A 17547-nucleotide genomic window follows, 5' to 3' on the forward strand; every position below is an offset into this window, starting at 1 on the left:
TTTATTTATTTATTTATTTATTTATTTTTTGTCTTTTGTCTTTTTCCGTGTCCGGCAACGGATCGCAACCCTCAGTGTTGCCCCTGTACTGGACCGGGGACCGGCAACGGGATTGCAACCCTTGGTGTTGCTCCCGCGCCTCGCTCAGCCAGTGAGCAGGAACCGGTCTGTATGTGGGATCCGAACCCTCGGGCGGGAGCGCCGCCGCACTTCTCAAGCGGCGCACTGTAGCAGTGCGCCACCGGGCCGGCCCCTTATTTTGTTTTTTTGAAAGGTATTTTGGCTGGGCATAGAATTCTGGGTTGATTATTATTTTTTCTTTTTGTACTTTAAAAATGTTGCTTCATTATCTTTTGTCTTGTGTTATTTCTGATGAGAAGTCACCTGTAATTCTTTTCTTGTTCCTTTTCTGTAATGTTTATTTTTCCTCTGGCTGCCTTTAAGGGTTTCACTTTATCACTCATTTTTATCAGTTTGACCAGATGTGGGGTGTACATTTTAAAAATTTTGCTAGAGTGCTCTGGGCTATTTTGATCTGGGTTTGCTATCTTTCATTACTTTTGGAAAAGTCTTGGTCATTATCTTTTTGAATATTTCTTTTGCCCTGTTCTCTCTCTCTTATCTGTCCAAGATTCAAGTTATATATGTTAGACCATTTGATCTTGTCCTACAACTCTTAGATACTCTGTTCTGATTTCTTTTTATTCTTTTTTTTTTCCTTTTTGTGTTTCCATTTTTTTCACTCTGTGCTTCAGTCAATTTTTATTGACGTGTCTTTAGGGCCACTGCTTATTTCCTCAGCTCTGTCCAGTTTGCTGATGAGCCTATTGACCTTTGGTGTTATATTTTTAAAATTTCTGGCATTTTCACTTGATTCTATTTTTAGTTTTTATCTTTGCTGAAATTCCTCATTTGTTCATGAATGTTGTCCACCTTTAACATATTAATCATAGTTATTTTAAAGCCTCTATCTAATGGTTCCAACATCTAGGTCATCTGAGTCTGGTTCTGTTGACTGACTTATCTCTTGATAAGGTTGTTCCCTCCACCTTCCCCCATTTTGATTTTTGTATCTTGTAATTTTTATTTTTTGATTTTTTACTGGTAACAGGGATTGAACCCTGGACCTTGATGTTGTCAACACCATGCTCTAACCAACTGTGCTAACCAGCCAGCCTTGTATCTTGTAATTTTTTATTGAATGGTGGACATTGTGCAGAAGAACAAAGACTGAGGTAAATAGTCTTTATACTCAGAAATGGGCATGTTCTTCTGTCATGCTGTTAGTGTGTGTTAGGCTGTTAGCCAGGAGTTAAGCAAGATTTGGATATTCTTGTTGACACTGTTAACTTCAGTGCACCACACACTTCAAATTTCTCCAGCAGTGGGTTTTTTATCCTGTGCTTGGAGTGGAGCCTGAGCTGCACAGGTTTTTTCTCAGTGTTCCTACCATTCCCTCAGCTTTGACATTTTCCCTTAATACTTGGACACGAAGGGTGTCTTTCTCCACACTCTTGCCCCCCATTCCCCAGGGATAGACTGCAATTGCTTTTTATTGGGTGTTGGGCTGATTAGTTGTGCTGAATAGAGGGAGATTCTCTATTGTCCTGGTTCCACCTCAGTCTTAAGCAGGCCCTGTGAACGCTGGCCTTGGATGTGGGATTTTCCCACATTCCTTCCCTTTTTCTGCATGGCAGCCAAACTCTACCTTGTATCTGAGGCAGGTCTTGGGCAGGAGAATGTGTCTTATACCTCCTCCAGCAATAGCAGACCTTTGCTTTGTGTTGGTGTTGAGTCCAGGTTTGGGCCTAGATTCTTAATCAACTGTGGGAAGCTGTGCTTCAATACATGGCTTGTAATGTGCTTCACTGAATTTAGCAGAGATATTTTTTACCTTTTTCTTGGTGCTAGCTGCTCGTACAAATCACACCCTGGCCACCTACTCTTCTCTGCTTGCTGACAGATGTGTGGCTTGTAATGTGCTTCACTGAATTTAGCAGAGATATTTTTTACCTTTTTCTTGATGCTAGCTGCTCGTACAAATCACACCCTGGCCACCTACTCTTCTCTGCTTGCTGACAGATGTGTAGGTGAGAAAAGTCTAACAATCATTGTTCCTGAAAGCAGCCCCCAGAACCACTTCCTGGGCCAGTGACATATGTAGGAAATCAGCTGCTTCTGGGCCAGCATGGAGCTGGTTTTTCACATTAGGACGTGAAACTACAACAATCACTTTTACGGAAACATCCAGAACAGTGTTTGACCAACTATCTGGGCACTGTTGACACTAGTTACTACCTCCCAAAGGGTGATCACTTTCCTAATTTATAATTTTATAGATTAGTTTTGTCCTTTTTGAGTTTTATGTAGATGGAATGACATAGTATATACTCTTTTGTGCCTGGCTGTTTCACAGAGCTCGTATACATAATCCTAGAATTTTATTGCCTAGTTATTTGAATGACTCTTCCTAGAGTGACCTTCAGGATGGAGGTATGGGAGGATATCGAATCCCTTCCGTGCCCTGTTGTCTGGTGCTGGCCCTACTCAATGCATCTGCATTCCCTGATACAGATGGGCTAGCCTAGCATGGAATTTGGAAGTTTGTAAGTGGTGCCTTTGGCACCCTCTGCCTTCCTCCTTCAGGTCCATTCTCCTTTCTTCTTTTACAACATCTTATATCCCCAATCCCCATCAGTGCACAGTTTGACTGTACACAGACCCCTGATGCCAGTTCCTCTTTTTCTCACATTCCCCCTCGTCCCTTGAAGCTTCTCAGCCTTATTCTGCACCTCTTCAGCTTGCTGTCACATTGACAGACTTGGACCTCAGAGGTATTTAGACAACTCTCCCTTCTCTCCTCTCCTCTTCACACATACTTTATTTATGGATGTGCAAAATGAGGACCAGAAAGGAAGGTAATTTGACCAAAGTCTCACAGATGGAGAGTATAGAGGGTGTGGATCAAGGGGTTGCAGCCTTAGCCTCTGGGTGCTAGTCCCTTTTAGGTTGGGTGTCTCTGCTTCTCCTCCTCTCTTTTTTTTCCTTCTTCCTGACTTGTTTCCTACCCCAGTAGCATTGCTACTTGCCAAATGTCACAGGTTGCAGCCTTAGCCTCTGGGTGCTAGTCCCTTTTAGGTTGGGTCTCTCTGCTTCTCCTCCTCTCTTTTTTTCCTTCTTCCTGACTTGTTTCCTACCCCAGTAGCATTGCTACTTGCCAAATGTCACAGGGAGGGGAGAACTTCACAATTCCCTGGGCTCTATGGAGAGGACACCCACCTCCATGGGGACCCCTCCTCTTCTTCCAGCACATTGACTGATGTCATCTTCTGCCCTTCCCTCAGTGTGCCCTCCTGGCAGAGACAGGGCCTACCACTAGGTTAGAGCAAGGCTTGGGTTGCTGACAGCTGGCTGGCATTTGACACGCAATTGTTGCCCATTTCTGTTTATTGTGTGGCAGTTTGAAGACCCCATTCCTTTATCTGGACATCACTCCTCTCTCCCCTTCAGTCATTCCTTAGGCCAGCTTCCAAGTTCAGTGACCTTTAGGGTTGGGGGGGCAGTGTGGAGCCTTGAAAAGAGCTCTGTTCTAGGAGTTGGGAGACCCCCCACTAATGAGCTGTGTGATCTTGTCCTTTCTGGGCCTCAGTTTCCTCACCTGTACAGTGGGGGTTGTATCAGGTGGGTGTTTAAAGTTCCTCCCTGTGCTACATTTTTGAGCCACAAATGAAAGACTGCAGTTGTGGCAGTGTGATTAGGCTTGGCAGATGGGTGAGATGAGAGGGAAGGAGATGTTCTTGCCCATAAGAACAAATAACAAATGGGTGGAATCATCCTTTCCCACCCATTTCATTGTGCCTCCCTGGTGTTTTCAGAATGCAAATGACAACCTTTGTTTTTGTCTGCATTCCCATTTTCAAACCTATAATCTTCTTGTATCTCAATGAACTAGTGTTTACTGTTAGACATCTGTGGTGCAGAATTCATGTTAAAGTGTGCTGTTGGGGGTCAGAGTCGATCACAGCTGGTCCCTGGAGAGTGCTGTGTGTGTGTCAGAGATTTATTGTGCTGGATCTCCAGGTTTTTTGTTTGTTTTAAATCTCAGTCTTAGTTTTGCTGGTTTCACTTAAAACCAAAGATTGTGAAGGAGGCAGTTCTTGTACTCTTGAGTTTTGGAGATTTGCGATGTGGTTGAGGGGTGAGGATCCTCTCTTTGTATTTCCTTTGAAGCATTTCACCTTGGGAGGGCAGAAATGAGCCTTGTTGAATATCAACTCCCTCTGCCAGAGGAAGCAATAGTGAATACTGCTACAATATTGATTGATTTCTTTTTAATGAGTACTGAAAAGCCATTTTGATGCCAGGATCTTCATTTCACCTTCAGATAAAATGTTTTGTTTTTCATTCTCTGAAAAAGATTTTTTAAAACTTTTAGAGTGTTTTAAGAATTATTAAAGGCAGTAATTTCTAGATCCTGCTGTTGCTACCTTGGCTTCTCTTCTTTCCCTAATTCCTTTCAGCCCTACCACCAGTGTAGACATGTGTTAAAAATTTCTGTGTTTCTTCCCATTAGTTTTCTGTTTTGACCCTCCTCTGGTGAAGTAAGCATGGAATTGTTACTCTTGTTTAACAGAAGAGGAATAGAGACATGACAAAGTTAAGTGACTTGTCCATGGTCACACAGCTAGTTGATAAACAATTTGGGGTAACTATCCAGGACTCTGAATACTAGTGACTTGTTAATTTGACAACACTCTTCCACCCCTAGTCCTCGCCCTTACACACCTGCCATTAGGGAAGTCTTGCCACCACAGCTTACAGTCCTTGCCATGTTTCTCCCTTGCTCCACTGTCTGAAAGCACAAATCAGAAGCCAGTTCCATAACTGGGGGAAAAGGTAGACAGCAGAGGATAGGAAGTAGAGGAGGGAGGAAGGTTGCACAAAGCTCAGATTTGGTTTTTCTTCCTGAAGTTGTGAGAATTACTTATTTTTACAGAGAATTAGGAAAGTGAGCAGACTCAGCATTCTCTTTTCCTTGCCAAATGGATTGAGTTTCTGGTGGCCAGTATTAGTTGTAAAGTAATGTTAATCTGCTCTAGTGGGTCCATCATCAGATTTGTGTGCAGGGGAGACAAGATTGTATCTGGGGTAAAGGGCTCTGCGTGTAGGGCATACCATCTTTGTGTATGATTGAGCCCTAGTGTGTTAAATGCCTCACACTAGGATCTTACCCATGTATGGAAGTTGCCTCCCTTGAAAGTATTGAGCTTTTTGAAGAGATAGTACAGCATCATGGTTAAGGTTAGAGATTTTCTCTGCCCAGGTTTGAATCCTGGCTGTGCCACTTACTAGCTGTGTGACCTTGGACAATTTACTTTACCAGTCTGTGCTTGAGTTTGCTCACCTGTTCTAATTGTCGGGTTGTGGATTAAATGAGTTAATAAATGTAAAGCACTTAGGAGAGTACATAATGTTGTGAGCACAGCAATGTTCCTTCCATCTAGCCCTCCTTCCCTCTCTCCCTCATGCATACTCTGTGTGAGTATGTGTTTTGTTTTGACAGCAGCTTTTGGAGTCTTCATTTCCAGGTGGCCTGCTGAACCCTCCAGGGAGCTGTAACCTCATCCAAGTTTTAGCTGTGGGGTATATCTGCCTTTGACATGTGTTCTTTTTTTTTTTTTAAAAGATGACCGGTAAGGGGATCTCAACCCTTGGCTTGGTGTCGTCAGCACCACGCTCAGCCAGTGAGCCAACCGGCCATCCCTATATAGGTTCCGAACCCAGGGCCTTGGTGTTGTCAGCACTGCACTCTCCCGAGTGAGCCAAGGGCCGCCCGTGACATGTGTTCTTAAATGTGGTTATCAGTGGGCTACTTTGTGGAGAGACTGGGCAAAAGAGAAACCAGAGGGCATGCACTGTGCATTTGTGCCACATGTGCCCTGGATCCCTACACCTGAGGGACTGGGGGCACTGTGAGACTTAGCGGAACCTTTTATCAGGATGAGAATGTTGACCAGCTTTCTTAGTCAGCTTGAGCTGCTACAGCAGTACTATAAATGGGTGGCATAAATAACAGAAATTAATTTTCTCACAGTTTTGGGAGCTGGAAGTCCGAGATTAGTGTGCCAACACAATTGGGTTCTGGTGAGGGCCCTCTTCCTGGCTTGTAGATGGCTGCCTTCTTGCTGCATACTTGTGTGGCCTTTCCTTGATGTGTGCTCTGAGGGAGAAGGGAGGAATGTCTTCCTCTTCTTGTGAGGCCACCAATCCTGTAATTACCTCCTGATAGTCTTATCTCCAAACAGTCACATTGGAGTTTAGGGCTTCAACATATGGATTTGGGGAGGACACAATTCAGTACATAATACCAGCATTTCTCCCCTAGAGTTACCCAGTGAGGAGAGTTAGTAACATCAGCCTGTGTCATCTGTGGTCCCAGGTGCTGTGCTATTATTTGTAAGGCAGTGTTGGATCTCCCCATCCATGGGGAGGTGTTAGGTCTACATCTCCCTGCCTTCTTGAGGTGTAGAACAGAGTGTGAAGGAAGAGTGGAAGATTATGCTTACTTCTACCCTGCAAGCTCAGAACTGGTGTGTGTAGGAGGGACACCAACATTCTGAATTGTAATGGAGGCCTTTCTTGCCTTGCCACCTGTGTCACTTGTGTCATATATTTAGACTAGAGAATGAAATAAAACAAAACACAGTGGAAGCTCTATTTACCACCCTCCTCTTATCTAGCTCTCAGGAGTAATGAACACTTTTCAAGTCCCTCTGTAAAACACACTGAGAGATGCCCCCAGCAGGCCAACTGCACAAGGAGTGGGCTGCTCTCTGCCATACTCACTCACTTCAGCACCCACTGGCTGAATTATGTGCTTACCAAGAGCCAGCTTGTTCCCAAACCCATTTGTACAGTTGTAGCTGATATCGTATTTAAATAATATATTTAAATATCAGATAAACTGATGAAATATGACTGCAAATGAAGTGATTTTCTTTGCTTTTTTTTCCCATATGAGCACTAGTTAAAAACTGTGGAATGGCTTAGTAAGTCCAAATTGCTAAAATACATTACTGTCAGATTAGATGAGCATTAAAATTGGGAGAAATCATAAAATTCTAAAATTTTATGCTGCAATTACTCTGCAAGTGTCTGCGCTTTTACTCCACCTTAAAGAATCAAGAATTGGGCCGGCCCGTGGCTCACTCGGGAGAGTGCGGTGCTGATAACACCAAGGCCCCGGGTTCGGATCCCATATAGGGATGGCCGGTTCGCTCACTGGCTGAGCGTGGTGCTGACAACACCAAGTCAAGGGTTAAGATCCCCTTACCGGTCATCTTTAAAAAAAAAAAAAAAAAAGAATCAAGAATTGGAAATCATGGACAAAGTATCATATCTGGTTCATGTAAGAAAGATGATGTAGAGCTCTTACCAGTTGACCCTTATTCAAAGGGCCTTGCCCTATGTCAAAGAATGGGTGAATGAATGCACATTTATGTGTATTATGCAAAAATAAATGTTTTAGGTACATCTTTTTTTTTTTTGCGTCTGGCTGGTACAGAGATCTGAACTCTTGACTTTGGTGTTAAAACACCACTCTTTAACCAACTAGGCTAACTGGCCAGCCCAGGTATATCATTTTTATGATTCCTTGCTCTAATATTTTTGATTAGCCTGGTTCTTGGACCTGATCACATTGGAAGTGAGGGTTTCTACTGTTGTGATTCAGTTTAAAGCCAGTTTGGTTTCAGTTAGTGGATTTAAGGAATTCTATTTTGTGTATGGTATAAACTGAGATTAAAACCCCATTAAACTGGGATTTTAAAGCAAATTGAGATGACTTATTTTGAATTTTAGTAGATTCTTTGGTTCCTCTTGTAGACTTGCAATGTATTGAGAGAGACCTAATTCCCTTACTTTACAAGTGAGGAAACCAGAGTCTTGAGAGGTGAAGCATGTGGGTGGTGAATTGTGGCAGGGGGCCAGAGTGAAGGGGGCAGAGTCACAGTGGGTAGAATCCTCCTTTCCAGCCTTCTACTCCTGTTTTCTGTCTGGCCACAGAGCTAGAGCACTCCTGTTGTGGAGAGCTGCTCCTCTGGTTACAGTATTGACCTGTGCTCCCCACTTTGGGACAGGACCAACCTGGAGGCCTTGCAGAAGAAGCTGGAGGAGCTGGAGCTTGATGAACAGCAGCGGAAGCGCCTTGAGGCCTTTCTTACCCAGAAGCAGAAGGTGGGAGAACTGAAGGATGACGACTTTGAGAAGATCAGTGAGCTGGGTGCTGGCAATGGTGGTGTGGTGTTCAAGGTCTCCCACAAACCATCTGGCCTGGTAATGGCCAGAAAGGTGAGTTTGCCTTGATGATCAGGTAATTGGATTATCTTTTGGGAGAACTGGAGGCCTAGGGACAAGAGTGGAATACTGAATTTTCACTGAGTACCTTTTTTTTAAAAAAAAAAAAAAAATGATGACCGGTAAGGGGATCTTAACCCTTAACTTGGTGTTGTCAGCACGACACCCTCCCAAGTGAACCACGGGCTGGCCTACTGAGTTCCTTATTGTGCTGTTTGAATTTTGAACTCGTGTTATTTGTCAGATTGTAGACAAACACACTAATGACTGTCTTAGTGTGTTAATCCCCATCCCCAGTCTGGAAAATAACAGCAAGTGACCCTTCTTTAGCTTTCTGTGTGCTGTGGAAAGAATGTCAGAGTGCCCATTTGTTATATATCATGTGCAGAAGAAGCTGCTTTCATTCACCCAGCTCCAGAGATGCTCAAAGCACTGATTGCAAATTGTTTCCCATGCTCCAGTCCTGCCAGTGATTCTACTTCATCTCCCCACAGTATAACATCTGAACTCCCCACCATGGCATGCAGTTTTGGAGCTGGACTTCCCTTTCCTGTCTACACTTGGTCCTCTTTTTGAACACAGCCCTCCTGCTCCAGAGGAGTTGGACTCTTCCATGGTTTTCAGCACATGGTGTTCATTCCTATCCCCATATTTTTGCTTGTGCTGTTCCTTCCAACTTCCAAACAGTGCATTCTATCTTCAGGGCCCAACTCTTGTCTAGCTTTCATCAGCTGCTCCAGCTCACACTGGTAACTACTACTTCCGTGTCCTCTGACACTGTCTATGGTATTTTTTAGAGTCTCAGTCTTTAAAAGTAATCTTTTAATGTGTCTGTCACTTTCTCCTCAGCTGGAATAAGGGACAGTGTTAGAGGAGATGTAAGGTAGCACCTGAGACTTTGGTTAAATATCAACCACATCAGGCTCCTGAGGTCAAAGAGGAATCTCTTGGGCAGCTTAAGTTAGCATACCTCAGTTCCTTATCCCCTTCTACCCTCACAACCCTTGAGTATGAAGCAAGTCCTCAAGGCCAATTACCCCTCATGTCTGAGCCCCACAGTTCCTTTTAGGGTAAGCCTTCATTAGCTTTGTTCTTGGGAGGGGCAAGCCCCCTGTTCCCCAGTCTTGGCTCCCAGGAACAGAAGCAAAGCTGGTCCTCTCCTGGTTATAGCCCTCCAGTGCCAACAAGTGCCTTTGTACATTGACTCTCAGTGCTTTGGTTGAGCAGAACTTTGTTAAAACTTACTTGTTTCTTCCCCTACCTTTAAGAGCTTAAACATTTAAGAAAGATTCCATCTGTCTGTCCTTCCTTCTTTCCTCCCATCCATCCCATCCATCCTATCCACCATCTGTAAAACCTCTCTTCCTGCTGCTTTTCTTTCCCCAGCTAATTCACCTGGAGATCAAACCTGCAATCCGGAACCAGATCATAAGGGAGCTGCAGGTTCTACATGAGTGTAACTCCCCATATATTGTGGGCTTCTATGGTGCATTCTACAGTGATGGAGAGATCAGCATCTGCATGGAGCACATGGTATGTGGTGACCTGTGGGCCTCTGGAGCAGTGGCTTGGGAGTTGGGTAGCTCTGGCCTAGTCTTTGGTCTAGGAGGTGACCAACTGCTTCCTTACTGCTCCCTGGATCCACATCTCTGCCTTGGACATCTGGGAAGCCTGACCATGAACCCTGGAATATTCACAAGATGATGGGCCTCCTTTCTAGGTCCCTGCTTCTCTTTAAAGAGAGGTGGCAGTAACCAGATATCCCTGGTGGATGAATCTAGAACACATCTTCCAGTGTTCTCCTTTTCAGATGACCCTAACATTTTGATGTGGGTAAGTGTGGGCTTTAGCATAGTTTAAATCCATTTATTGTATCCAATGCTGTGTGCTAGGTACAATGTTCTGGGGTTATGAAGATGAGTGAGACATTCCCCACCTTCAGTGTTTATAATCTACTTTAAGGGCAGCCTGAATGGTTTCTTTGGGCATGGAGAGAAGTAATCCCACCTGATGCACCTTAGTGGAGGGAGAGTCGTGAGAGGGCACTTATCAGCTAATTATTGTATGTGAGTCTTTTTACCATTAGTTGCCTGGAGTCCCTTCCTTTTCTTCCCAGTGCCTACCAATAATAATGAGAACAATAACAATAATAATGTGAATACTAATAATGATAAATGAATATTATTGAGTGTATATTATATTAAGCACCATCCTAAACAAATTAATATTTTATTGTATTGTCACAACTTTTTTGGGTGAGTACATTATTTCCATTTTACAGGTAAGGAAACTGAGGCACAGAGAAATTGAGTAACTTACCCTAGGTATTACAGCTAGAAAGGGTTATTAGTAGAATTTAAATCAAGGCAGTCTGACCCCAATGCCTATATTTTGTTGAATTCTCTGGAGAGTGATTAGAGGATTGGGGCTCTGTTTCCATTCTTGAAGCCTAGACCTTACAAAAGAGAGGCTGGCTTCATAGTTCCTATTTTTTCCTGTTTCCATTAGGCAGCATGGCATAGAAGACTTTGGAATCTGACAGATATTTACTCACATGTCCTTTCTCCCCAAAAATCCAAGTAGGGATTTTGTCTTGTTTGCCACTGTATCTCTAGTGCCCAGAATATTCTTGGCACAAAGCATGTGCTCAATATTTATTTGTTTACTGATTGTCACCTTCTCGTTGTGACCTTGGGCAGATTTCTTTATCTTTCTGATTCTCAGTTTCCTCATCTGTAAAATGACCATTATTATACCTGCCTTGTTGTGGTGAGGAGCAATTAAAATAATAGATGTAGGTCTTCTTCTAGCACACTGTTGGACTTAAGAGTATGTATTCTGCAAATGTTAGCTTTTGCTTTATTCTCACTGGGCTGACAGTTCAGAAAGGAGGGTTGACATGAGTCTGCATACTTCGTGGCTGCTGTGCTTTCAGTCCAGCATGGTGTCCCTTAGCTCTGTCTCCATTTTCTTCCTGACCCTCTAGACCTGTCCTGACCTCCATAATGAGAGTCCTGGTTCCTGGTCTTATTGAACTCCAGGGGAAACCTCCCGGGAGGTTTCTTCCTTACTGGTGCCCCATTTTGAACGTCTCTTCATTTAAATGATTAAGAAATGCCACATACATTGTTATAGGCATCTGCTGACATTTGTGGGTGCCGTATGGAACATGGATCCTGAAAGCATCTTCTCCATGTCTAAAGGTTATGGAGAAAGCTCTTGCTCCCTCTTGCTTCAACAAGAGTGAAGTATTCTCTATGGAAAGCATGGGAACATTTCTGGCTTGGTCCTAGCCCCCTGGCCTGGGGTGCTGTTTATTTTCCACTCGGGTCTTGGCCTCTTCTCAAGGGGTTTCTCATGCTCTTTGGTGATAATTGATATTTTAACTCTAGCCCAAGAGTTTTGGATGAAGATGTATAAATGATAATGGAGGTCCTGGAAAACTAGAAGGGGAAAAAGGTGGGGGCAATGGTGATAAACCAGTGACAGGAAAGGCCAGAGTAACCTTCTTTTCTCCTTGGTCTTGATAAAATAATAGAAGGTGGGTGGTGGCATGACTAGACATAAGAGCAGCTAGCTTTCAAATCTTCCACCACTTGCCAAGTCCTTTTCTGTTGTGTAGGTAATTAATCACAGCCCCATCACATGAAATGGATTGTTGACCCCCTAGCTGGTAGATAGAGTTAAAGCTCTGGCTGGCCGGTTAACTCAGTTGGTTGGAGCGTGCTGTTGTAACACCAAGGTCAAGGGTCTGGATCCCCGTACTGGCCAGCTACCAGGAAAAAAAAAAGAGAGAGAGAGAGAAAGTCACATAACCCGTAAGTGTCAGAGTCTCCAACCACAGATATTTAAATTTCTTTCTATTACCCCATGCAAGTTGTATACTAAAGACTTTTATCTCCACAGAGAAATGATTGGATGAGATCTTCTCTAGGGGCCCTTGCCCATGCTTGCATCCTATGTTTAGTAAGTGTCAGAGTCTCCAACCACATATATTTAAATTTCTTTCTATTACCCCATGCAAGTTGTATACTAAAGACTTTTATCTCCGCAGAGAAATGATTGGATGAGATCTTCTCTAGGGGCCCTTGCCCATGCTTGCATCCTATGTTTCTATGGTTTTTGGAACTTGTAGCCAGTTGGGGTTTACATTAGTTAATCAATATAGGTTCAGCTTCACAAACACTTATTATTTTTTTTTTCCTTTTTGTCTTTTTCCGTGTCCGGCAACGGATTGCAACCCTCAGTGTCGCCCCCGCACCGGACCGGGACCGGCAACGGGATTGCAACCCTCGGTGTTGCTCCCACACCTCGCTCAGCCAGTGAGCGGGAACCGGTCTGTATGTGGGATCCGAACCCTGGGCGGGAGCGCCGCCGCACTTCCCAAGCGGCGCACTATAGCAGTGCGCCACCGGGCCGGCCCACAAACACTTATTTTTAATGCCTGTTATGTGCAAGGTGCCATGTGAGTTGCCAAGAGGATAGAGACATTGAGAGCAGCATCTCTGCTCCCCAGAGCTGTTCACAGGCTGGATGGCTGTGTTCTAGCACCTTTTCAAGTGAGGGGTGTCAGTGTAGATGTAAGAGCTTCTGACCATCAGGCATGTGTTATCTCATGGCTGCTCTCTTCTGAACAGAAATTCTTTACTGAGTTACCTCTAAGTTCTGTACCGTCCAGAATTTTCCCTTTAATACAGGAACCAGGTGGTTGAACTCAAGGTTGCTTGCTTCAAAGTTGAGGATTTGGCCCCCCAAATTGATAGGTAATGGCTTATTTCTTTATTCAGACCCTGTTGGAATCTCTTTTATGAGCCTGTATGTCCTCTTGCCATGTGAATAGGACAGTCTTTTTATTTGTCTTACATTGACCTGTTTTGAGATACTGAGGGGGCTTCCTCATTCTGGAATCCTTCTTTATTCACTCTGAATTCATAAATGTTGATCACATCCTTTGTGTCCCTTGCCATGTCCATTCTCATCCCCTGAGCCGCCTTCTTCAGGAGGAGAAGATGACACTGGATATGACAGGGGTCAGTCTCTCATTCTCTTGGCCCATTTCCAGTAGCTGCAGATCAGTTCCCCCCGCCCCCCATGGATTTGGCTCTCGGGGGATGGTGAGATGCTCCCACACAAGTGCCCAAAGCAGAAAATACCTCTTGAATTACCCTGGGGAGCCTGAGCCTGGAAAACTGGCTGTTAGAGCTAGGAGGGTAAAAATCTTCTGAGGGCCAAACCACAGTGTCTGCACCTATTAGGTGATATGTGTGAATCACTTAATGGCCAGGATTGGGAAAGGCCTGGGGCTCAGTGGGAGAGAGTTAGGCCTTGGAGTCAGTAATAGGGCCTTCTGCCCCAGGTGTACCTAAGCCCAGAGGGCAGCTAGAACACTTCGTTACTACTAGAGGAGAGGCTCAGATCTGCCATAGGGTCTAGGCAGGACTGTGTAGGAAGCAGTTGTGGCCTGAAGTCCAGGCAGCCATGAGTGCCAGAGTAGCTTTCCGCTCTAGCCCTGGACAGTCTCACCCCTTCCTTGTTCCCTGATCAGGTCCTCCTGCAGGAGAGCCCCTGCATTGCTGCCCCTGACTGGAAAACTCTGACTGCTGACTGCCATTTTTCTTGGGATTTTCTGCTTTGCCTCAGCTTCAGCATCTCAAAGGTGTTGTCATGTAGAGAGCTCTGTTCAGTAGCCATATCCTGACTTCTGAGGTGCTTTGGTCCTCTCTGTATTATAGTCTGTACATGATGTGCTGTGTCATTAACATTTCCAACACTATATTATGAAAATTTTCAATTGTACAGAAAGTTGAAGGAAGGTACAGTGTACACCCATAAACCCACCACCCACATTCTACAACTAACATTTTGCTGTATTTGCTTTACCACATATTGTCCATCTCTCTATCTGTTTTAAAGTAAATCTGTTTCATCAGCATTCATTGAGCCCCATCTTTTAAAGCACTCAGCCAAGGGCTCATCTTTTCTAAAATTAAGCTGTATTTGCATTGCCTAGTCTGAGTTTTGAGACCCCAAAATTCAGGGGAAATGGATGCTCCCTGATCAGAACAGGAATGCATTGTCTTTGGGGAAGTTGATTTCCTTCTCACCTGGTAGCTGAGCACTCAGGGAACTGGGGACTCAGAGTGGATGGTTCTTATGCAGGAGTAAAAGCTTTTGAGCTATTGTTTTCATAAAGTATTTGTCTCTTCTATAGAAAACCTTCACAAAAGCACCACTGACTTAGTTAATAATTGGCTTCTAAAAATAAGCACTATTTCAGCAGCTTTAGTCAGTGAAGGCAAGTTCTTGGCAACAGTGAAGGGGAATTAGAAGGTTGTAGTGTTAGTTGCAGACAACCCTGAGTAATCCTGACTGGCTGTGCCCCTTGCATCTTGCTAATTCCATTGTTCACACTGTAATTCTGCTTGTAGCTCAGAAGGAGATTAAAGGGAAGAAAGCCAATGTTTTTTCTTTTTACCAACCTCTGGGGAAAGTGTGACCCAAGACAGTTAACTGAGCTGTCCTCTGCCCAGCAGGAGGAGGGCTGTTGTTTGGGTCAGTTGAAAGGTAGTGCTGTCCATTGCTGAGATGGAGGAAGGAACCTGAGGACCACAGTGTCAACTTTTCTACCTCATTTGAATCCGATTTTGTCCTCTGCCCAGCAGGAGGAGGGCTGTTGTTTGGGTCAGTTGAAAGGTAGTGCTGTCCATTGCTGAAATGGAGGAAGGAACCTGAGGACCACAGTGTCAACTTTTCTACCTCATTTGAATCCGATTTTGACAGAGTGGCTTTGCTATCTTGGTTTAAGTATATAGTCTTCTCTGATATTAGGCAAAACCATTCTAACAAAGGAGTGAAATCACATTTACTTGGAGCAAAATAGAAATAGCTTGGGAAATTTCTGCACTAGAATCTCTCTTCCCATTGGTAAAGGAAATTGAGGTACTGTGGCATTTCTAGGGAGGCTGCTGACTTGGGTGTAGTAACCTGGGCTGTGGTGGTGTTCTAACTTGGCCACAAGGGGTCTGTGGCGTTGTGAAGGCAGCCAGGATCAGAGGATTTAACTGCTTGAGCTTCAGCCTGGGTCACAGCCTGGGTAAGAGATCTTCAACGGCTCTTGGAAGATAAGTGTGTTTACAGGGGAGTTCTGTTTTGTTCTAGATTTGTGATTCTGCTCTCCTATGTATGTGGAGATTATCTATGGCACACTTGAAATTTCATGTTGAATTTCAGAATTCACCATGCTTCTTGGTTGACTCACCCACTACTAGGTAGTTATACCAGGGAATTTATTATGATTAGAAGTCACACATAGTCAGGGATGTTTATGTTCTGGATGAAACAACCCTGCATTTGAGAGTCCACATCTGTACCATTTTTCCTTTCCATTGACATCAGCAATCCAGAATTGACTATAATAGAAATTGATCTGTCCAAACTTCCTTTTTATAATCATAGAATGTTTAAGTTGATAATCTAATTTTAGCATTGTTTTGGGTAACAATTATTGGGAGATCTGTATTCTTGAATGAGTCTTCCTTATTTTCTTCCTCTAGAAAGTAGGCCGTTTTTTTTTTTTATCTACCTAACAGTTCCTTTGCACAAAGTGGGTGCTTATCTGTTAATTGATTTATAGATTTAATTCTCCACTCTCATAAATGAGTTCAGTAATTTAAAAATGGTAACACATTTATTCATTGTAGAAAATTTATAAACAATAGAAAAACACAAAGAAGAAACTATCATACAACAAAAATCCTGGATAAACTTACTGTCTAGACTGTAGTTAACCCATGTTAACATTTTTTATTTTGTTTTGTGTGAGTGTACACACACTTCAAACTTTATATACAAGTGGGATTATGTTCTGTCCTTTTGTTTATCATGTTATGCATTATTCTATGATCTTATGTTCAATGGCTGCATTATAGAGGCTGGGTGATTTTGGAGGCAGGATGTCTGTGGAAATTCCTCTCTGTATATCCAGATTTTGCCCACCTCCAAGGCTTAGCCTCCATGTCGCTCCTGTTTTGAACCTTTCCCTTAGCTGCTTGTCTACCAGTTGTTTCCATCTTTGAGCTCCTGTAGCATCATCTGTTGTCTTCATTCAGGTTTTGTTCCCTGCCTTATTTCAGGGGAAGATTTAAGGTGCCTTGCTTCTTATGAGTATGTTCTCCCCAAGCAGAGTGTGCTTTATCTGGATCTTATAGTTTTTTCCATGCTTAGTGCCCTATACCTTACACAGAGGCATTTGATAAATGATTGGTGAAGATGGTAACTGCTCAGTGTAGGTAGGGTACTTTAGAAAATCAGTTTGAGTTTGCAGGAATTATCTCTACCTCTGAGGATAACTTTAGGTTGCAGGTGATAATTGGCTACACCTGAAGCCATAGGGGCATGAACCTGTTTCTGCCTTGATACATCAGGGTTCTCTGAGTGAAGCATTTCTTCAAGATCTTGGGTTAAAATGTAGAATCTAGGAGTGGGAAGCCCTGACCTATGAGCCCTATAGAGTCTGGCTTCACACCACAGTTACATTCTTTCTCATGCTTTTCCTTTCCATTGCCTCTGCCCGGGATTCCATTTATGTCATCTCCCCTGGTTATCTCCTCTCCCATCTCCCTGCCTGCAGAGTCTTATGTCTCTCTCCCAGCTGCTGTGATTGTCATCTTTAAACACCCAGGTTGGACTCCTTTACTTCTGCAACGGTAAAGTCAAGTCCCGGTTTCTGGGTGGGGTTTTGGCCCCAGCTGGCCATTTCCGGCCTGGATCCCTCACTGTGCCTCTTCACGCACCCACAGGGAAATGAACCATGTATCATTCCAGGAATGCTAAGCAATTTAATGCTTCTCTGCTTTTGATCTTTTTGGAATACACTGTTCTGTTCTCCCCTTGCTTCTCCCCCTTTCCAGGTATAGAAATCATTCTTTGGGTAAAGTTTCAGCTCAAATGCCATCTTCTTCTTTTTTTTTAAAAAAAAAAGATGACCGGTAAGGGGATCTTAACCCTTGGTGTTGTCAGTACCACGCTCTCGGCCATCTCTATATGGGATCTGAACCCATGGCCTTGGTGTTGTCAGCACCACACTCTCCCGAGTGAGCCACGGGCCGGCCCCTCAAATGCCATCTTCTAAGGGAAGTCAGAATTACTTCTCCCTTCTTCTGCATGTTTGTAGTACTTTTCTTATACATTTAT

General features: G+C 43.7%; 1 protein-coding gene across 1 annotated transcript in view; it reads left to right on the forward strand.

The window, feature by feature from the left end:
- Positions 1–17547, forward strand: part of MAP2K1 (mitogen-activated protein kinase kinase 1) — an 80834-nt gene that overhangs the window by 31667 nt on the left and 31620 nt on the right. Inside the window, exons 2-3 of the mRNA XM_008579703.1 lie at positions 8139–8349; positions 9742–9888. Coding sequence (XP_008577925.1) covers positions 8139–8349; positions 9742–9888 — 358 coding nt within the window. The remainder of the gene's footprint in view (positions 1–8138; positions 8350–9741; positions 9889–17547) is intronic.

Source organism: Galeopterus variegatus, unplaced genomic scaffold (genome assembly GCF_000696425.1).
Source record: "Galeopterus variegatus unplaced genomic scaffold, G_variegatus-3.0.2 Scaffold1946, whole genome shotgun sequence".
Classification (NCBI taxonomy): Eukaryota; Metazoa; Chordata; class Mammalia; order Dermoptera; family Cynocephalidae; genus Galeopterus; species Galeopterus variegatus.